General features: G+C 40.0%; 1 protein-coding gene across 7 annotated transcripts in view; it reads left to right on the top strand.

Annotated features, from left to right (window-relative positions):
- The window catches only part of Sh3kbp1 (SH3 domain containing kinase binding protein 1), a 320820-nt gene that overhangs the window by 219689 nt on the left and 78322 nt on the right, over positions 1 to 22809 (top strand). For all 7 annotated transcript variants that reach the window (XM_090326686.1, XM_090326688.1, XM_090326683.1 and 4 more), the window contains one exon: positions 7921 to 8015. In XM_090326686.1, coding sequence (XP_090182812.1) covers positions 7921 to 8015 — 95 coding nt within the window. The remainder of the gene's footprint in view (positions 1 to 7920; positions 8016 to 22809) is intronic.

Below are 22809 nucleotides of genomic sequence, written 5' to 3'. Positions count from 1 at the left end.
GATAGATAGATGTGGATTACACACACGCATTATATACATATATAGATTTTATCTTTTATATTAAAGTAGTTGTACAAAGGGGGTTCAATTGAACATGTCAGCTTGTAGATACAATGCATCTTGATCAATGTCACCCTTTCCATCATTTTTCCAATGCGTATTTACAAGTCTGGTGTATCTATTTAGAGTAGCCATATTGTGACTGTTCAGTAAGCACAATATTGGACAATGTAGTTTAGGAGTAATTCTTAGGCCCCAGGTGGGTTTCCTGTGCCTGCAAATGAGGGTAAATGAATTGCAAGTGTTCCACTCCCTTAAACATGTGGGGGAATGCTGATGCTCGTCTTGCAGATATCTAGTAACCACATCCATTTACCTGGCTAAAAGCATCCTGGTAGGAGAAAGGATTACTAATGAAGAATAGTTATGCAGACACTGGGTAAAGTGTTTTAGAATGTTAGGAAGAAACGGTCTGTTGCTAGCCATATGACTTCGGATAACATAATTTGTTTTCTCTGGCCTTCCTCATTATCTACATTATAATGCCAGAGGGTTTATACTAAAGAAAACCCCTGTGATTTCTTCCAACAACTTCATTCTCTGATTCAGTTCTAAAAGCTTTAGAACTTGGGAGAGAAAGGTTTTGTTTGCAAGCCAAGTATTGAGAAAGACAAGTATGGGAAAGACAAAGAGAAGATGGGAACAGTTCAGTGAGTATGAGATGTTGAGGTTAGTGTGTTCATAAGTGGGTAGCAGGTCAGAAAGGAGAATTATCATTGTCAGTGAAGCCTTGAGGGATGTTTACTGACAGGCATAAAATTCCTTTACACTTAGACCATTTTCCTGCTTCTGGATTTTGACACACTAGACAAAAGTTGCCCAGCAGTTGAGAGAGGGAAGCTCTTTGCTGTACATCTGTCTCCTTAGCATGCTCTACTAACAACCTCACATCAGAATTCAGAGTTATGAGGATTCAAAAAATGTTCCTAAGAGTTGGTATTTTCTGAGTGAAAGTGAAACTCAGCTGATCAGGATTTAAACAATGTTATTTCTACACCCCCTCCCCCCAACAAAAGGCTTTTATGGTATTGAAATGCATCAGAAACTCATTCTGGGAAACAGATTGCCATAATTTTCATAACAAGAGGAAAGATGTCTAAATATTCATAAGGAAGCACCCTGAGGTTCCTTTAGCTCCTCACATCTGGAATGTCTCCTCTTTTCTTATTACATGATGCAGATTTGTGGCCTCTGTAGATAGAAAAATAGCCCAAAGAAAGGACTAAATATGCTTCTGAACTAATGGTTCAGTTTTATAGATTCAGAAGACCAGATGAACAGGTGGGTTTGTGACAGAATTTGTACAAGCGAAATCAAACTTCTGAATAAGTTAACGGCGAGGGGAGGAAAAAAGCTGCTTTCCCTACTGAACCTTATTGACTTGGTAACTGGATTTTCTTACTACACAAGTGCTCTGTTCATTGGTTTGCTTTTTAGAAACAGTTTCTCCAAGCCTGGTAGAAACTGGTGCCTGTTTACTCTGGAGCCGTCCTCGTGTATGTTTCCCCTGCTTCATGAATCTCTGTGCCCAGAGTTAATCTCTCAATCCCAGCTTATTGTTGCCTTCTTTCTCCACATCTTTAAACAAGAGAGCAAAGGGTCAGCTTCCCTGAGTTGCTTTTTCTTCAATTTTGTAACATATACCCAGGAGCCGTTTGGCCCTCTTTTTCCAGGCTAGGCTATTTTTGCTCCATCTCCCCTTTTCCCTCACTCCCCCAGTGCTTACTCATTCTGGGAACAGGATTTAAGCACAATTATGAAGCATATTTTCTACTCACCCTTCAGTGCCACTCATACCTGATGTATACTAAAGCCCGCACACTAAATGTCCCAGAAGTCTCTCCTCTCTCTAGAATGTACCACCCTTTATTAAGTTCCCCAACATAGAAGTGCTACTTAGATTCAGAGTGTGGACCTACCTAGGAGAGTGCCTGGCTACCTATGTTGCTTAAAGATCTGACTTTCAGAAGAGAGACTATGTTTTCCTACTGGATTTCTTCTGTCCCAAAGAATCTGAGTGCCTCACCTGAGCAAACTATACTTAATTGAGAAAAGCCATGATCTGGCCTCTGCTTTGTAGTAGAGAACAGAAAAGTTTTGTTTCTCAGATTTTCATTTGTTCTTTCCAAGTATTTCCTTTTTTAAAAGGGGGAGAGTAAAACGTGTTATAAATAATACTTGTAAAATAATTTGTCAATTCCAGTTCTCAGCAGCACTGGAAACCAAAGGCCACTGTATACCAGTAGCATCCAGATTGGGACAACCCAAAATGTCTTGAGGTTATTGCCCAATATCCCTTGGGGAACCTAGTCTGTTGTTGTCCATTTTGTGTGCTGTAATGGGATGTCACAGACTAGGTACTTTGTAAATGATCGAAATCTGTTTGGCTTATGGTTCTGGAGGTTGAGAAGTATGAGTTGAAGGGACAACATCTTTGGGAGGGGGGGGGCTCCTGCTGTTATGACATGGCAAAATGCATCACAAAGGCCAGAGAGAACGAGATACTGAACTCACAGCCTCAAGATCATTTATAACTAGCATTAGTGCATTCATGAAGGTGGAGTTCTAAACCTAAACACCTTCCATTAGGCCCCATCTCTCAATCTATATTGGGGATACATTTCAACATATCAACTTTGTGGGGGATGCATTCAAACCATAGTAGAACCCTACTAGTAATGTCTGCTGGGAGACTGCTATATCCCAATTGCCTGATGCACAGTGGAGTGGATACTCAGTCATTATTTGTTGAATAAATGGCAAGCTTTTGGGGTTTTTTTTGGTTGAAGTTGGGTTGTTCTTTATGGACCAGCGTATAAAAACAGCTGGAAGGATGTGAACATATGAGCTCAATTTCTTGAAATCTGTTTTCAGTATATAAATTTCTGAAAGTGGAGAGATTGGAATAATATTTTCAGAGGTGGGAGATTGTGACTGAAGTTCTTGGTCAGTTTTAACTGAGCAAGTTTCTTAAGATGTGAAAGCAAGTAATTAATTGGCCTAAGAGATATTGATGTGGGAGCTAGGTAATAATGACAGAAAGCTTGAGCATTGAGATTATATACATTTCCCCACTCAATTGAATGTGTGTGTATGATCTGTTTTGTTTCTGAAAACTGCTCTTTTTCACATTTACTGCTGTTTGCAAAGTTACTACTGTTAAATTCTTTTTTGTTTTGTTTTGTTTGTCAAATTCTTAAAGGACTCCGAGAAAAGCTTAAGAGCTGAGTCAGGATTTCAAACTCATGATAATTTGTTAGCATTTTTAATCCCTCTAAGGACTAAATAAAGACAAGTCAAGGGGTGGGGGTCGGGGGGAGGGAAATGGGGACCAAGACATGAGAAAGGGTATCGATGTATGTGAAGTAATGCACCTTCTATCTGGCAAATATAATGTAACCCTTCTATTAATTACAATAAAATATATGCAAAAAAAAGAAATATGTGATGGGCACGGTGTCTCATGCCTGTAATTCTAGGTACTCTGGAGGCTGCGATCTGAGGATCGTGGTTCAAAGCCAGCCTGGGTACTAAAGTCCATGAGACTCATCTCCAATTAACCACTAGAAAACTGAAGTGGCACTATAGCTCGAGGGGTAGGGTGGTAGTCTTGAGCTAAAGAGTTCAGGAACAGTGCCCAGGCCCAGGGTTCAAGTCCCACAACTGACAAAAAAAGAGATTCAAAATGAAGAGGCTCATAAGTAAGAAATATATGTCAAAACAAAGGGATTCACATGTAATTTGATACAAAAAAGAATCTGGATAGTGGCCATGATATTGACAGATATGACTTATCCCGTTCCCTTGAATTTTGCAAGATTTACAAAATACTTGCATCTCCTTGTAGTTAAGCAGATAAGATAAACCTAATTTTTTTTATTCTAAAGGTAAAACTCTTGTATTTTAAATTTGTGAAGCTACCAGAATCCTTAAATCATTGCAACCCTATGAAAGCAGAAATTCTATAGTAAAAATCTGTTGCTTTGACTGCTCAGCATCTTGTCTCTCTGGGAAATATGACACTTATATTCCTTCAGAAATTGTCCTATTTTCATTCAGTCTAGACATTGATCCCTATGCTTTATGGACAGTGGATGGGGCATTTGACCCTGTCTTGTCAATAAACCTCTTTTTCCTACTCACATAACTCAACAGCAAGTTCATAATTCCAGTAGAACTATTTGAAATAATGTCTAGCATCAACATGGCTGTTGGCTACAATGAGTCTCTCTCACATAGCATTAAAGGCTTTGAAAAAGTAAAAAGAAAAAAAGACAAGTCATCTCAATTGCTGAGTAAATTATGCTTTTGTTTCCTTTATGTATGTTTGTATTCATTCCTACTCGATTTCAGACTAATTAAATCTACTTATTGATTAATAGATTGAAAAATGCCTGCATCCAAAAATTAATTTCATTCTTTTCTGTTCATCTATCTCTGTCTCTGCTACCCATTTAAAATTTATAAACTTCCCACATCTAGAAAAGGATTTAGAAGTATACTCTTTTTTTCATCTTTAAGTCATTGTACAAAGGAGTTACCATTCAACAAATCAGTTCATGTATATAATCCATCTTGATCAATGTCAGCATATTCATTATTTTTCCCCATCCCTCTCAACCTCTTAAGGCATATAAAATCTTCTTTTTCCTGTGAATTTTCTCCTACATGCATGCAATCTTGCCTTTCTCTGAAACACCCCAACAACATTTCATCATAGCAAGTTTGTGCTTATGTTATTTTTTTATATCAGTCATGGGGCTTGAACTTGGGGTAAAACCTAAACCTAAATGCATAAACAAACAAAAAGAAACAAAAAACCTAAAAGAAAAAGCCACCTGTCCTTCTTAGCTTATAGGGAAACAGCAAACATAAAACAAAATGGTGCCATGAAACATTTTAAAGGCATGCTGGTCTTTGATTTGCAATATTCTATCACTGTACTGATTATAAATCAGTTCTATAGTTATTTATTGACTGTCATACTATATGCCACAGCCTGAAATACTAAAGGAAGAGATAAAGGGAAAGGAAGCAATAAACACACACATAGGAACAGGTGGGTTTGTTTTTTTGTTTGTTTGTTTTGGTGCAGGAAGTGTCTTATTATGCCTTGTATATTTGAAGAAGTGACTAGAAATTACCTCTTTTTTTCTTCTGTTGAAGTCTTTCATGTCTGGTGTCTTCTGCATTGAGTAGTGGGTCTCTACCAGACTACTAAATAATGATAAACAATTGGCTTATTAATTCTGGTAATAAGTGATCTAGAGACAGGCCTCCTGAAACTGATGGGTCTGAGACATCTCAATAGTGTCAGGACTCTGGGTCAAATTCTCTGTTATTTTCTTGTTTTTTTCAAGTCTCTTTCTGTTTTTATTTTAGCTAGGAAACAAAATCTTATAGCCTCTATGCCAGCAGATTTCCTCTCACATTTCATTGGCTGGGACCAGATCACATGTCCATCCCTAAGCCAATTACCATCAAAGGAGAGTAAGGTGATCATTATTTGCCTGGGCAGCTTTTACTGTTCCCTAGGGCTGTGGGAAGGTTTTTCTGTTCTTGAGTGTAATGTCTCAACAAATTAGGATTCTGTGAACTAGAAACAGGGTTGAGAATGGCTGCTAGGTAGTTAATCACAATTTATTAACTTTTTTTGTCTGTAAAGAAGTGAAACATCTGTTCCTTTTTTCTTTTTTTTTTGGTTGACCATGGGTTTGATATTCTTTGTAAAAATATATCCATGGGGCTGATATTCTTTGTAAAAATATATCCATGGGGCCGGGAGTTTGGCCTAGTGGTAGAATGCTTGCCTAGCATGCACGAAGACCCGGGTTCGATTCGTCGGTACCACATTCATAGAAAAAAGCCTGAAGTGGTGCTGAGGCTCAAGTTGTAGAGCTCTAACCTTGAGAAAGTCCAAGGAAAGTGCTCAGACCTTGAGCTTAAGCCCAGGATTGGCGCATATATACATACATATATATATATATATATATATATATCCATGATTTCCACCCAAAGAATTATTCTTAGAGTTGGAAATTTCCTCAATAATGCTGTATGCATTCATGTTGTTTTAGGTTTTGAGGTTGAGTAGTCATATTTCACTAGCACAGTCAAGAGGAAAATAACAAGCTGTCATTATCCAATTTAAAGATAGTTTAACTTTTTCCCTCACTTTAGGACATTTGACCAATTGGAATTTGGAGAAGTTTGGTATTACTAATTAAAGAGAGGTAGGATTTAGAACTAGTGTTCCTCAGTAAAGGTTAGTGAGCAGAAGCTATCAAAAGCTCAGAGTACCTAAGAGAGGGGATTCCCAACATTGGCATAGGGATGTAACTGATATTTTCAAGCCATTGGGCAGAAAACATCTGCACAGAAGTAAAATGATTCTCTCCACACACCTTTCCCTCTTTTTCTCCGTATCATATTTCCATCCTAGACCAGTATGTCTTTATTGTGGAATTTTGTTGTGGTTTTTTTTTTTCTGGGGGTGGGGAGTTGAGACAGGATCTTACTCAGTGGTTACAATTCTTCTGCCTCCACTTTCTGAGTACTGGGATTATAGACAGGTAGCACTATGTATGGCGCCTATTGTGGATTTTTAAATTGCCTTTATTCTGTATGTCACTCTCTTTGATTGATCAGATGTTTGCCAGCATAAAGATATGCATATCAGTTGTATGAAGTATAGTAGGGTAGTGTAATTGATACTTGTATGTGTTGCTCTAGGTTATAATCTATTGGCAGAAATTGGCCTAAACCTTGGGAAATACCTCAGGATATTCAAAGCCATTTGATTTCTTGACTTTGATGGATAATAATAAATGCCAGCTTTAGTAGATACCGGTTCTCTTGAGTTTTTTTTCCACTTATACTGAGTCATAAAAGCCCATTTTTCAAAGTCTTCATTACTTGAATACCATACAAATGTTTTCACTGTCGTCTTAATCTGGTCTTTCTGGGTAGAGATAATTTAACATCAGAAAACATTTCAAAGGCATATAATTCAAGACATTTTTCTTGATTTTGAGCAACCCTAGTATTTTTCTCTCTTCGATGAAGTCTGCGTGCTTCCGTTCCAATGAACAACCCTGTCACTGAATGATCAGCTTCCCACAGAGAAGCCACGTGACATAAGTGATCAAGTTCATCCCCCTCCCACATCTAAACAATGTCCTCTCAGTATTTGTTGGCTTCTTGTGGTTGACACATATACACACATATGTGCTTAAGCATTTGTCTCTTAAGACCTACCACAGTAAGCTCTTTTTGTTAAAGTGTTTTATGTACCATGTTGGCTTTGTAATGTGTAGAAAAACTTTCTATGGTTGTGATGCATAGAAGAAAGCTATGAGAAAAAAGTAAGCTTTATGCTCTTTGCAATGTCTGCTTAAGCATGCACCTGAAGAGTACACAAAATTATATACACTTGCATGGTACTGGTGGTTCACATCTGTAATCCTACCTAATCAAGAGGCTTAGATCTGAGGATAGTGGTTCAAAGCCAACCTACATAGTCCTTGAGCAAAGGTGCTCAAGAACATTGGACAGGCCCTGAGTTCCAGCCCCATAACCGGAAAAAAAAATGGTACACATTTGTACAACTGAAACCCAAAACAATGTTCTTTTCTACCTGAGCAAAGCAAAGCATTCAATGGCTACATAATTTGTAAGGGGAAAAATGCCAAGAATAAATATGCCTGTGCACTCTGAGTTGCTTTTCTGAGGGTAGCCATAATCCCCATACCTATTAAGCATGCCTTTCCCTAAAATTAATGTGGCTGGGACTACTTTCTTCTGAGCCAGCTCATTAGATAGAGTGTTTTTTTAATGTTGGGTTTTCTTTTCTTCTTACAGCCAAGGATTACTGCAAAGTAATATTTCCATACGAGGCACAGAATGATGACGAATTGACAATCAAAGAAGGAGATATACTGACGCTCATCAATAAGGTAAACAAAGGTTCTTTCCTCCCTTCTATATTGTGTATTGCTCTAAGGTGGGTATCCATGCAATGGCAGAAGCAGTTTCGTTAGCCAGTTTTATTTATTTATTTATTTTTTGCCAGTTATGGGCTTGAGCTCAGGGCCTGAGCACTGTCCTTGGACTTTCTCAAGGTCAGAGCTCTACCACTTGAGCCTCAGCACCACTTCAGGCTTTTTTTTTCTATGTATGTGGTACCGAGGAATCGAACCCGGGTCTTCATGCATGCTAGGCAAGCACTTTAACCACTAGGCCAAACTCCCGGCCCTAGCCAGTTTTATTTTGAGAAGCAGTCTTGCTCTATAGTCCCGACTGGCTTTGAATTCACTTCTATAGCCCTGGCTGTCCTTGAATTCTTGATCTACCTGCCTCTACCTCTTAAGTGCTGGGATTATAGGTGTGTTCCAACATACCTACATTGTTTTAGTCTTTGAAATGCCTGGTTTTTGTCCTGGATTTGTGAAGAATTTGCATCTGACTTTTTTTTGGGGGGGGGAGTGGTACTTGGGTTTGAACTTGGGCTCTTGTGCTTTCAGGGTAGATCCTTTACCACTCAGCCATGCCTTCAGCTCTTAAGTGCACTGGTTCGTTTTTGAGATATGGACTCACTTCCTTCCCAGGCATGCACTCAGGACACGATCCTCCTATTTTTCGCCTCTCACTGTGTAACTAGGGTGATGACCATGTGCCACCATAACCAGCTTCTTCTGTTAAGATGGAGGCTTGCAGGCTTTTCTGCCTAGGTTGACCTGGGCAGAAATTCTCCCAATCCCAGTCTTCTACATGGCCCATTTTACAGGCCAAGACCACGCTAAGACCTGGTGAGTGTGAATGAAGGAACTTAAAGATCAAATCGATTTTTCCTTTCTTCTGGGTGAGCTGTAGATTTGCATTGCCCTGAAGAAAAGTATGTCCCAGAAGAAATAACTTAGAAGAGAGCCTACCTGGCTGAAGGTTCTATCCTCTAGCAGCCAGGCTCTATGACATAAGGGAACCACAGATTTTGGTTTTTTTTTTTTAATGCTGGTCATGGCTTACAGGCAGCAAATGTTTAGATCATAGACAGGTATAGCACCTGAGAGAATTTTCCTTGACTTGTTTAGAGTAAGAAGGTTGGACGATTTTATTATCACTGCAGCCAGAGCCCTGTAAATACCTGGGGAGCTATAAAATCTGTTTGAAAAGATGCATTTTGCCCGGGTCTTGACCACATACCATTTCTGCTTTCATGCAATGCTGTGTACCAAGTCAATAGTTGCAAGTTATATTATTCTAGAAGTTCCTAGAGCATACAGTCTTTTCTCTGAGGCACAGGGTTTTTTCATGGTCCAATTTAATGAGAAGCCAAGCAGTCTTTACTGTGTGGATGGTGGGTTATTCTTGTCTACAAGTGAGTGGAAGGCAGCATGTTATTTCCTACATATCATCCTGACCTGGAGAGCATCCTAATTACTGAATCCTTTCAGGGTGGGAATCGTTGGCAGGTAGCTAGCTGTAGGATACAGGCAGGAGCAGACGGAGCAGAGGATTAGCATGGGGGAAGGCCCAGGATCCTACTTCCTGTGGCCATTACTGAGAGTGTGGGATCACAATGTTGCCTTCCCTCACCCTCAGGTTTGTCCGTAAGGTGATCAGTAGGATTTACTTTTATGATTCACGAATGGTTATCTCTTAAGAAAATGACTTTTTCCAGGTGCCAGTGGCTCAAAGCCAGTCCTGGCAGAAAAGTCTATGTGTGGATCATGGGGCTTGATCTCTGGGCCTGGGTGCTGTCCCTGAGCTCTGTTCAGCTCAAGGTTACCACCCTACCCGTGGGCCTGGGCATTGTCCCTGAGCTCTTCACCTCAAGTCTTCTGTCCTACCCCTGGAGCCACAGCTACTTCCCATTTTTAGTGGTTAATTGTAGATAAATGTCTTATGTTCTTTAGTGCCCGGGCTGGCTTTGAACTGTGATCCTCAGATCTCAGCCTCCTGAGTAGCTAGGATTATAGGTGTGAGCCACCACGCCCGCCTGTCTATGAGACTCTTATCTTCATTTAACTGCCTGAGAAGTTGAAGTGGAGCCATGGCTCAAGTAGTAGAGTAAGAGTGCTAGCCTTGAACAAAAAGCTCAGGGACAGTGCCAGGGCTCTGAATTCAAGCCCCAGGAGCAGAAGAGAGAGAGAGAGAGAGAGAGGGAATGGCTTTGTGGATTGTGTGTTTGAAGACCCTAATGCAAAAATGCCAAGTGAAATTGAGGACGATAGAAGTGAAACTAGCTTGCCAAACCACCAGCAGGTGTTTTGTTAAGGCAAAGCCCCATGGACTCTCAAAATGGTATTCAGAACACATTGCTATAGCTATGTAGACGCGTTTCTAGAATAACAAGTTATCCCATCTTGCAAATCACTCAAGAACCCGTCCATCCTTTTACCTGTGAAATGTTCTTCCCTTAAGATATTTCTATATAGCTCTGTGGGTGTGGAAGGTGGGTGGAGAAGATGAGAGGAGGGGAAAGATTTTTCCTTTGCTGCTTTCTGCAAGAAGTGGCTCTTGCCTTTTTTTTTGATAGGCTGCCAATTATTTTTTAATATAATTACTAGAAGGGTTACAGTTATATTCACCAGAGAGAAGGTGCATTACTTCACACACATTGATATCCCCTCTCATGTTTTTGTCCCTATTTCCCTACTCCCACCCCTTCCCCTCATCTTGTTTCCCCCTTCCCTTTCCTATTTCAAATAAACAAATAATTGTATAAACAATATACCACATAACAAGGTAAGATATTGTAACAATATGAGAATAACCAATGACAACAAAAGAGATAGTACATTAAGAGCAACAATCACACATTACATGGCTCTTGTTTCCATATCCTGAGGTCCTTTCATTTAGCCTCATCCTACATGACCTTGTGTATCCAGGTTGCTCTTTTTTAAAAAAAAATTAAAACCATCCTCTTCTCCTGTGCCTAGACTTCTTCAGACTGCTTTCTTATACACAGTGTAATTCCTATTTTTAATCAGACCAGTAACCAGACAAATGATAAAGCAGTTGGTAAATAGGTGTGAAACATAATACAAATAACTTTAATAATTAGCACCAATAATTGGTTTTAGTAATACAAGGAAAGCATAAAGCATTTTCCCTTTCACAAAGATAAAGCTACCAGAGAATTAAGGTGCTGCTATTCTTTGCAGGGAGGGAGGGAACTTGCTGTCTTGTTTCTGTTTTGCTTTCAGAAGAGGGACAGCCTCTTTTTAATTGAAAATCTAGTGCTTCAATAATATTTAGCAAGCCTTGAGAAAAGAAAAGCCACTGTGGTTAATATCTTACCTGAACATATCAGTTTCCATCTTGACACTTTAAACTCCGGTCCTTGCCATTTGAATACATAGCACAATGAGCACAATCATCTTCATGATTGAGCTCCTAACCTCACAGCCTGAGATCCAGTGTGTTAAACTGAACCTGTGTTTTTTCCTAAAGGCTTTGTTTGGAAAAGGAAAATCTATCAGTCTTAGCCACAGAAGTTACCATGAAAGCCGATATAGCAGACTCCTTTGTTTTTTAAATTCACATTTATCATCATAGTGATGTACAGAGGGGTTGTAGTTATATACTTAAGGCAATGCGTGCATTACTTTTTTCTTTTTAAACATTTTTATTTATTTGTTTTTTTGTGGGTCATGGGGCTTGAACTCTGGGCCTGAGCATTGTCCCTGAGCTGTTCAGCTCAAGGCTACCGCCTTACCCCTTAAGCCACAGCCCCACTTCAGGTTTTCTAATGGTTAATTGGAGATAAGAGTCTCAGGTCCTTTTGTGCCTGGGTGGCTTTGAACTTTGATCCTCAGATCTCAGCCTTCTGAGTAGCGAGGATCACAGGTGTGAGCCACCGAGCCCTGCTCATGAGTGCATTTCTTGTCAAACATTGTTACCCTCTCCCTTGGTTTTCTCCCACTTTCCATCTTCCCAACCCTCCCTCAAGTTGTAAAGTTCATTTGTACCTGTTGTCTTATGAGTATTACTGTTGCATTGCTTCACCCTTTTTCTTTTGTCTCACCATTTGCTTATTCCCCTTCCCTTTCTCAATTCGGAGAAACATATATACAAGACACAGGGTACCGAAATCAAAAACAGTGACAACTGGGGATTAACCAGGTTGGGGGGGGGCGGGGAGGACCAAAGGAAAAAGAAAGAACATCACATAGTACATTAAAAACAACAGCTAAGAAAACACTCTTGCAGGGTAGGAGAGGAGAGGATTTAAAAAAAGAAAACACTCTTGTTTCCATATCTTGGAGCTCATTTCACTCAGCACCATCTTATGTGGTCATATGTACATAGCTATTAAGCTATTGCCAACCCAAATGCCCCTCAGTGATGAATGGATCAAGCAGATGTGGTATATATACAAAAAGGAATTCTATTCTGCCATCAGAAAGAATGGCAATCACCCCATGTAAGGAAATAGAAAGACTTGGAAAAAATGATATTCATTGAATTAAGCCAGACCCAAAGAAACATAGAGTCCATGTTTTCCCTCATTGATAATAATTAGTATATGTCTAGGTTTGTCCTAGAAGAGGCAAACTGCTTTTTACTGTCCCCTGAGGGTTGCAGCCCATCTCTCTGGTTTCCTAAATTAAAGTACTTTGAAGCAGTTTGTTTCTACATTTGTGAAATGTGACCCTCTCATCTCCCCTGTGCCTGTGGTCAAGGTATGGCATGTACCCTGAGTCTTCTCCCTAGGCCGGAAGTGCACATATTGTCTTGACATGTGGTGTCCCCTCTCACCTGTCCCCTCTCCCAAGCTGCATCCCTGTGTCCCTGCCCCTTCCTCTCCATGCAGGCTAAGCCCTGGCTTGTGAGCCAGATTAACAGATGCTCAGCGTCCTCTTGGTCCAGAGGAATGTTCTGTGGTGGTGAAGGGTGGAAGTATACTTTCTCTGGCTTCATTCGTTCATATCCATTTCACCCCCAGTACCCAACCTCCTTTTTTGTCATGCCAGTCTTGGGGCTTGAACTCAGGGCCTGGGCGCAGCGCTGTCCCTGAGCTTTTTTAACTCTGCCACTTGGGCCACAGCTATATTTCTGGCTTTGGGGGTGAGTAACTGGAGATAAGACCCAGGCTGGCTTTGATCCGCAATCCTCAGATTTTAGCCTCCTGAGTAGCTAGGATTATAAGAGGGAGCCACCAATGCCTGAATCTTAATTTCTTCTTTTAGTCTTCTTATAGTACCATGACCCCCGTAAGGCAACCAACATCTTCAGTAGCTTTTCTTTCCTCTTGATAAAATCCAGATGTGAGAGCCGGGAGTTTGGCCTAGTGGTAGAGTGCTTGGCTAGCATGTACAAAGACCTGGGTTCGATTCCTTGGTACCACATACATAGAAAAAACTGAAAGTGGTGCTGTGGCTCAAGTGGCAGAGTGTTAGCCTTGAGAAAGCCCAAAGATAATGCTGAGGCCCTGAGTTCAAGCCCCATGACTAGCCAAAAAAAAAAGTTCTCTTTAATGGGGCTAGGAATTTGTCCCTTCGTAGAGTGCTTGCCTAGCATGCACAAAGACCCAGGTTTGAGTCCTTGGTGCCACATACATAGAAAAAAGCCAGAAATGGTGCTGTGGCTCAAGTGGTAGAGCTCTAGCCTTGAGAAAGCCTAAGGGGATAGTGCCCAGGCCCTGGACTGGCAAAAACAAATCCAGATGGGAGGGTATTGACACTCCTTCATCTAGGCATTCTCTCCACATGCTATTTTTCTGGCTATGGCCCATGGGGCATTCTGTAGAGGGTTTTGTAGAAACCTCTCATATGTCCCCAATCATGCTCCTGTATTCTCATGTGCCCGACCCCAAGCATTTATTTCTGTTGCCTAAAATACCTTCTGTCTATCCATGTAGCCTGCTTTGTTCATAGCTAATAACAGAGCCAATCTTGACTCTATTGTAATCTTGTTACCTAAAATTCCCATGTAATCTGTAAGTTTATTTTTCTTTTCTATGTTTTTCTGGGAAATTGGGTCCTTTACCATCCTGCAATGGTGCAGATTGATTGATTGATTGATTGATTGATTGAATGAATGATTGATTCGGTCGTGGGGCTTGAACTCTGGGCCTGGGTGCTATCCCTGAGGTCTTCACCTCAAGGCTAGTGCTCTACCACCTTGAGCCATAGCACCATTTCTGGTTTTCTGGTGGTTCGTTGGAGATAGGGTCTCACAAACTTTCGGGTCTGGGCTGGCTTTGAGCTCTAATCCTCTGGTCTCAGCCTCCTGAGTTCCTGAGTAGGTAGGATTACAGGCATGAGCCACTGGCCCCAGGCTCAGATTTTTTTTTTGTCTGTGGGACTTGAACTCTGGGCCTGGTCATTCTCCTTGGCTCTTCAGCTCAAGGCTGCCACCCTGCCCCCTGAGCCACAGCACCACTTCCCGTTTTCTGGTGGTTCCGTGGAGTTAAGAGTCTCATAGACCTTGTATCTGGGTTGGCTCTGTACCACAATCCTCAGATCTCAGCCTCCTGAGTAGCTAGTAGCACAGGCATGAGCCACCGTGCCTGGCTCAGATTTTAGTTTTATTGCTATACATTTCCTGCCAACTTTGACCTAGCACTCTACTTTGTTAGAAACAGCCCATGAACATATCATGTAGGCTACTAGCTCAAAGAAACTAAAGTGTGAGTCCCACCTTTGCATTTCCTGGCAGTGTGTGTTTGGGCACATGATTTCACCTCTCTGAGACTCAGTTTTTTTTCAGCTGTAAAACAAGGGCCATAAAGCTGACGCTACAGGACTGCTGTGAGAATTTACTAAGACACAGTATATAAAATACTCCTTGTTGGAAGGGGTCTGTCTATGGTACCCATAAATCCAGGATTGTCTCTTCTACATTGATTGCTCATTCTCAGACTTTAGAAATTGGAAGGAAGGGAAGTGGAGCTGTGGCTCAAGTGGTAGAGTACTAGCCTTGAGCTGAAGAGCTCAGGGACAGTGCCCAGGCCCAGAGTCCAAGCCCCACAACCACCACCACAAACAACAAAAAAAGAAATGGGAATGAAGGACTCTTGTGTTTGGGCTCAGTTTGTTTCTAGGGCTGGGATACTGTCACATTAACAGGTAAATGTGACTTTTAAAATTCTCCTCAGATAGTTAAAAATTCACAGTGGATAAGATTTCAGCAAGCATTTGGAAAGAAAACATGCCATAAATATTTTGTCTGTTGCTAGTGGGAAAAATGGAGTCTTGAGCTATAAAAACCTGCTGCCATTATGTTTTTTAATGCTTACCTCTTCTTTGAAGTTAAGGAGGCATCCCGGTGTTCATTTCGATGATTATATTCCATTCTAAATACAAAAGTTACATGTCTCATTGTGATTTATTTCATGTGCATTTCGAGGTGCATGTTTGTTGCATATATTAGTTGAGGTACAATCTCTTAAACAGGCTGTTCTCTAAATTCAGTTACATTCGCTATGACATGCTCTGCTGGTTTCAAATTCTGCTAACGTTTCTTTTCATAGGCAGTTAAGGTGGTTTCCTCTGCCCTGCTTTTCTGTGCCACAGCAGGAGTCACAGAGCAGGTGTTGCCCTCATTTTCCATCCGAGATTATCATTTCATGTGGCTTGCTGGAAAATGAGTCAAGTCCCACCTTTAGTGGGTGTCTATAAGCCCTTTGCGGTTCCTGAAATAATCTGCAAAGACATCAACTATTTGTATATCCCTAGAAACTAGAATGAGATGTGACAACCCAAATAGGTATTTTTTTGTAGTTTATTTATATAAAAAAATACTTGTAGATGCGAGAACCTTTCCACGTGTGCAGAGCACACCTGTGTTTAGCTTTTTATTTCTAGTCACTCAAAAATAGCTCCTGCGTCTGTGTTCATGCGCCCCCAGCTCTGTCTTCCTGATTTGTGTGCAGAGTATGTTTAGGAAAGTTCTGAAGCCTCTGGGTGTGGTTTCTAACTGGAGAAGCTCCCTGGGTAGATTTGGAGAGCCAGGCTAGGGCTGAGCTATGAGAGGGGTCCCATTAAAGGGTGGCTTGCTATGCCTGTCACCTCTTGAGACAGAGTGAACTTCACCATGGAGGCATAGCCTTCTGGCCTTAGAGCAGTGGCCTTTCCCCATGATCCCTAACTTAAGAGGAAAGACTGTCCTTTTGACCCCTTGGTAAACAAGTGTTAGGGAATATTTATAGAAATGATTGACCTCAGTAGCTGTGTCAATGACCTTAAAGCACACGTAACTACAGAACCTTCATTTTTTTTTGTCTGTTTGACAGCTTCAAGATGCACACTTAGAGTAATCCTATGGTGCCTGGGCATTATCAGTGGCTCACATCTGTAATCCTTGCTGCTTAGGAGGCTGAGATCTACAGGATTATAGTTCAGAGTCACCCAAGGCCATTTCTAAAATAGCAAAAAGCTGGTCTGGAGGTGTGGTTCAAGGAGTAGAACACCAGCCTAGGAAGGAATCTGAGTGAACATAAGTCCCTGAGCTAAAACCCCAGTTCTGACCCCCCCCCCCAAAGAGCAAAAATGTACATTATTGGCTAACATAATGGAATGGTAGAGATGGAGGGAAGAGAATGGAGTAAGACAATATAAGTTACCATTGGTGTTCACAGAATAAAATGAACAGATACACTCTACAGTAGGAAGGAACTCAGAATGTGACATAAAAGTAGTTCAGGGAACCTCTAGCTCAAAGTATAGTCATCTTTCTTTGGACCATAGGAATTATCCACTGAAGATTATTGGCAGTGATTTTTAAGTTGCACCCTGTCTTCTTCTCCTCACAATTGTTCATTCATTCATGCATTCCTTGAAAAAGATTTATAGTGTGCCAGGAACTATGCTAGGAGTGTGATAGTGAAGAACAATTACAAAATGAGCAGTTTGCCTTTTCCAAGCTCCAGATTATTTGGCACTAGCCATGTTGGAGGGGGGGTGGGGCTGGAATCGGAGCTGACTGTTAGCTCATCCAGCTTCTTTCATTGCTACCTCAACATGTTCTCTTCCTACCTTTCCTTGTCAGAGCTTCAACATTTAAATACCTGCAGGACCATGATTTCTAAAGCAGGAATCTAGGCCTGGCAGGAAGGCAGGTCCCTCAGCATCCACCAGTCCTTTTGCGTCACCAGCATCTGCAGCATTGTGCTTCATCCTCACTGCAGGCCTGGGACTCACATGGGACCCCAAGTGTTCTCTCCAGATCACAGAGGATGAGCAGAGGCCTGGGCCATGGAAGCCATGGGCCATGTCCCTCGGGACTCCTAGCACGTCACAGACAGAGCTAGGGCAGAGGTTCCTCCTGATTCTCTCTTGAATACTCAGAGAAATTGGAGGCTGGGAAGGTTGGTAATTGTGAGTAACCTCAGTTTCCTATGAGGCTCTCTTATACTTGTAGTAGGTGGGGCTCAGTCACTCCCATGTGACTCTTATCCACTCATCGAGAATCATTCAGTTTTGGCTGAATGCCCTGGGCAAGTGTCGTAGAGTTTCTCCTCTTAATTAGTGACATTATCATTATTATTTATCAGAGCAACATTATGCCATTATCTCTTCCATTTGGTTCTTGCTGTTTGGAATGCAGATGTCTGGCCTATTAGAATCCATGACTTTCCAATTTGCTTTTCACTAATACAGAAATGCAATGGTATCTGGTGCACAAACAAACTATGAGCTTAAACCAAGTTTTTTGGTGTTTTTTTTTTCTTTTGGTTTTGGTTTTGGTTTTTGGTGCCTGAGATCCTCAATCCACTAGTGTTTTCTGCTTTCTTCCCATTTCTTCTTTTCTTTTAGGGTCAGGTGTTATTTAGTTTTCTGTTTGCTGGTACTATGACCAAAAAGGAAATGAGTCCTGAGCTCCTTGCTGTGATGATAATTCATTTCCTATATATGATTTTCCTTCTTGTGTCTTTGTCATGACACACTGATTCCTTGAAACACTTTTTTTATAAATTTATTTTTTTCATATATTTTTATTGTAATTAATAGAAGGTTTACATGATATTTGCCAGATAGATGGTGCATTAATTCCTATACATTGATACCCTTTCACATGTCTTGGTCCCCATTTCCCTCCCCCCCACCCCCACCACTCATCTTGTTTTCCCCCCTTCCCTATCCAATTTCAAATAACCAAATACAAATATATCTGATATATCAAGTAACAAAGTGAGATACTGTAACAATATGAGATAACCAAGGGACAGCAAAAGAGATGAGAGATAACATAGTACCTTAAGAACAGCAATCATTCATTATATGGCTTATGTTTCTATATCCTAGATATCCTTTCATTTAGCGTCATACTATATGGCCTTTTGTATCAAGGTTTTGCTCTATTGCAAATCTCTGCTAGGAGAGCCCAAGATTTCTACTGGTTATGACAAATGAGGGAAACCATTGAGCCTAAGTTCTTTTTCTTTTTCATGGGAAAAGACTTCATTGCTTTCCACCCTACAGAAAGTAGGATTGCCTTTTTTCTTCTCTATAAAAAGACATAGCTTTGGGGATCTCAAAAAACTTCTTAGCTTGGTGTAAGAAAGCCAATCAACTAAATAAATTACTGGCCCTGACCCTTTCTATCTGAATTGCTGAAGCTTTTAGCAGAGCTAAAGAGCTAGGCTTGAACATAGTTCCAAGGGCAAGGAATAAATTAGTAGTTGTCACCCTAAAGATGATGACATGCTGACAGCCCCATTAGAAGGACATGCTTTATGAGTGAATGTAGAAGTTAAGCACAGGCCTGGGATCATCTGGGTTTGCATACATTTGAAAAATGTCAGTGTAGAGCAAATGAGTCATTTATATCATCAAATGTATTTCTTGCAGTCTGGTCTGACTCATTAGACTGTGTCCATATTCAAGGTATAAGTCACAGGATATCTCCTCTGAGTATTATTAGATGCTCAATGGAATACAGTTTGCTGCTGTTTTACCTTCCTCTTAAAAATAGCCAGGATACTGGGAAGAGTAAAAAGAATCATGAAACCCTAAGTGCATTTTATCGAAACTCTTCTTTGAGCTTGTTTGTCAACACAAGCACATGGGGTTTGGTTTGGTTTTGTGCCAGTACTGAACTCAGAGCCTCCCATTCTCATTGTCCATGTTGTTCCTGGTTGGTGCTGTACCATTTGAGCCATGTCTCCATGAATTTTGCTTGTTACTTGGAAGCAGAATCTTGAGGTCTATTCTGCTTGAATTAGCTTTGAACCATGATCCTCAGATCTCAGCATACTGAATTGGTGAGATTATAATCATCAGCCAGTGGTGGCCGGTTATAAACACATATAAACACACCGGATCCATGAAGATGGTAGGTATATGACATGAGGTAGAAGAATATTTCCTTTCAGTTTTCCAGTAGAAGAAAATAGTGGCACCAAAAATTGTGACAGTCCTTATTATAGAGTTTTCCTTTGCATCAAAGATAAATGAGTGTTCAGATGGTACACATTCCTAGGTTCCTAGCAAAACTATTTGGAGGAGTCTAAAGGGCCCCTCATATATTTGTTCAGTCTAATTGACATATTCCTGCAGAGGGCTGTGCTTAAGTAATAGGACCATCCGTAATCGTCTCCACACTCATCTTGAAACACTATTTTTTTTCTGTTTTCTATTTCCAACCTTTCTATTTCAATTACTGAGGCTAGGGTGTTGTGAGGTTTAAATGAGATTTGTGGATGAAAATGCTGTAGAAACACGAAAGTTAAATGAGAGGTTATTGCCCTGATAGGAAGAGGAAAACAAATGTCTGGTGACTTCCTGTTCTTTCTCGGCATATTCAATAAGAGCAGTGCTTTCTCCGTTATTTTCATTCTTTAGGATGAAAGTTATTTATTGAAATTTTTTAGACTTTCTCTCATTAAACAATGCAAGTTTCTTTACCTTCACATATGCATTTTATTAAAAGAAAATTTCTGAGGTGGAAAGTGCATGGGATAGAAATGTATGCATTTGTCTAAGTTTGCTATTGGAAAAATGAGAACAAAATAGATAAGTTCAACAAAAATCAAAATTACTCAAAGCCTTACCACCTCTACATATCTTTCTTAGTATTTTAGCAATTATCCTTCCACACTTTATGTGCATATAATTACAGTGTAAAATAAAAGTGGCATCTTTTTACATAATTTGTAGCTCTTTCTGTGCAAAGTATGTCATGACTGTGTTTGGCAATCTGCTTAAATGGTTTCTTAGCATATTCGTGTATGGAAGGAGTATCACAATCCTTTTTAGTATCTACCTTATTTCTAGTTTTTGTTTTAAGACTGTGTTGCACATAAGCGACATCTTTCTCACAAGTCTTTGTGCATATAATTATTTCTGTCACTTTCTACTATCTGTGAAACCCTGGGCTGGTTCCTCTCTCTGCTTTACTTTCTACATCTGTGAAATAGGGGCAATAATTCTTAACCTCTGGTGTTGTGAAGATTAAGGAAGTTAAAGTAGTCGCTGTGATCTGAATGTGTAGGAAACTTAATTTCCACTGCAATGATATTGAGAGGTGAGAGTTTTAAAGAAGTTGAGTCATCTGGATTCAAATATGGATTAATACCATTAACATGGGAATGGATGCATTATTGTCAGAATAAGTCCCTCTTTCTCTTGCACATGCTGCCTTGCCTTTCCACTGTCTGTCATGAAATAGAATAGCAAGATACAGACACCTCAACTTCAGACTTCCTAGTTTCAAGAACTGTACAAAATAAGAGATTGGGGGTCTTGGGGGGGGTGTTTGCTATTATTAATATTATTTGAGACAAGATCTCACTATGTATCTCAGGTTGACCTATAACTCATTATGTAGCTCAAGCAGGCCTCAAACATGATCTTCTACTTCAGCCTCTTGAATTAATTTCTCACTGTATTTCCTCTGTTTACTTTTTTATTTATATTTAATTAATTAATTAATTAATTAATTAATTTTTGCCAGTTCTGGGCTTGAGCTCAGGGCCTGAGCACTGTCCTTGGGCTTTCTCAAGGCTAGAGCTCTACCACTTGAGCCTCAGCACCACTTCTGGCTTTTTTTCTATGTATGTGGTACCGAAGAATTGAACCCTGGGTCTTTGTGCATGCTAGGCAAGCACTCTACCACTAGGCCAAACTCCCGGCCTACTTTTCTATTTCTAAAATTTAAATTTTATTGTAAAGGTGTTGTACAAAGAGGTTATAATTAACATAAGTCAGGCAATAAATACATTTTTAATTGTTGGAGTGACATATAGAGGGGTTATAGTTACATTTGTCTGGTAGTGGAAATAATCGTTGTGATTGCTGTTCTTAAGGTACTATGTAAAGTTAATTCTTTTTTATTTCTTTTTTTTGCCAGTCCTAGGGCTTGAACTCAGGTCCTGAGTACTGTCCTTGGGCTTTCTCAAGGCTAGAGCTCTACCACTTGAGCCACGGCACCACTTCTGGCTTTTTTCTATGTATGTAGTAGTGAGGAATCAAACTGGGGTCTTAGTGCATGCTAGGCAACAACTCTAACACTAGACAAAACTCCCGATGCAAAGTTATTTCTTTTTTCTTTTTTATCCCTTGTGGTTTATCTCATGTTGTCACTATATCTGACTTTAGTACCTGGTGTATTATATATATATATATATATATATATATATATATATATATATATTCATTTGTTTATTTGAATTAGGGAAGGGGAAAAACAAGATGATTGGGAAGGTGTTGGGAGAGAGAAAGTGGGGGAAAAACCTGGGAAGGAGTATTAATGTTCAAGAAGTGATGTACCCACTACATTTCTTTTTTTTTTATTTTGGTCAATTGCAGGACTTGAACTCTGAGCCTGGGCGCTGTCCCTGAGCTCTTGAGCTCAAGGCTAATACTCTACCAATTGAGCCACAGCACCACTTCTGGTTTTCTGGTGGTTAATTGGAGATGAGAATCTCATGGACTTTCTACCCAGGCTGGCTTTGAACCATGATCCTCAGATCTCAGCCTCTGTGTAGCTAGGATTATAGGTGTGAGCCACTGGTACCCGGCTACATTTCTTTTTGAACAATGTTATTCCCTCCCTCAGTTTTTCCTCCAGGCCTCCTCCCCCCAAGTTGTAAAATTCATTTCCAGCATAGTATGTAGTGAGTATCACTGCTGAATTGGTTCATTCTTGGCACTGCTGTTTCTGCGATTTCCCTTCCCCAATTCAGATAAACTTACATACAAGACAAAGGGTACAGAATTTTGTTTTAGTAATTTACCCAGTAACAGACTACGACTGTAGGTGAAACACTTTGAAAGCCTGATTCATAGTAAGTACAATGTAAATATTACCGATTGTTATTATTTTCTGATGATAAATTGTTAAATGTAATGCTGCGTCAATATATTTTGCGGGCATTTAAAGTGATCTTCTAAAAGATTGTGACAATTTAGTCTCCCCCAAAGGGTGTATGAAATAGTTGGCTAGTCTTGTCATTTCTGCATGCAATCATTCTTTCTAGTTTCTGCTAATATAATTTAGTCTCTGCTAATTCTGCATTTTAAAAATAATTACTGATACTGAGAATTTTAGGTATCACTTTTCTATTGATTTTTTAATAAAGTACCCCAGATTCAGGCCATTAATCTGTCATCTTTCTTATTACAAATACTTTTTTTCTTCATTTATGACTTATGGAGATAGTTAAGAAAAACTCATTAAAATAAATATCTTTTTGATTTAAACTGCCCTCACTTTACAGTTAACTATACAATTCAGTAAAAGTCACCCTTTTAAGAATAGTTTTACTTAAGGCTTTTATATTTTAGTCCTAGGTAGAGA

Source organism: Megascapheus bottae, chromosome X (assembly GCF_031878675.1).
Source record: "Megascapheus bottae isolate mThoBot1 chromosome X, mThoBot2.hap1, whole genome shotgun sequence".
Lineage (NCBI taxonomy): Eukaryota > Metazoa > Chordata > Mammalia > Rodentia > Geomyidae > Megascapheus > Megascapheus bottae.
Note: the sequence above shows the minus strand (reverse complement) of the source record. Positions and strands in the feature narration are given on the sequence as shown.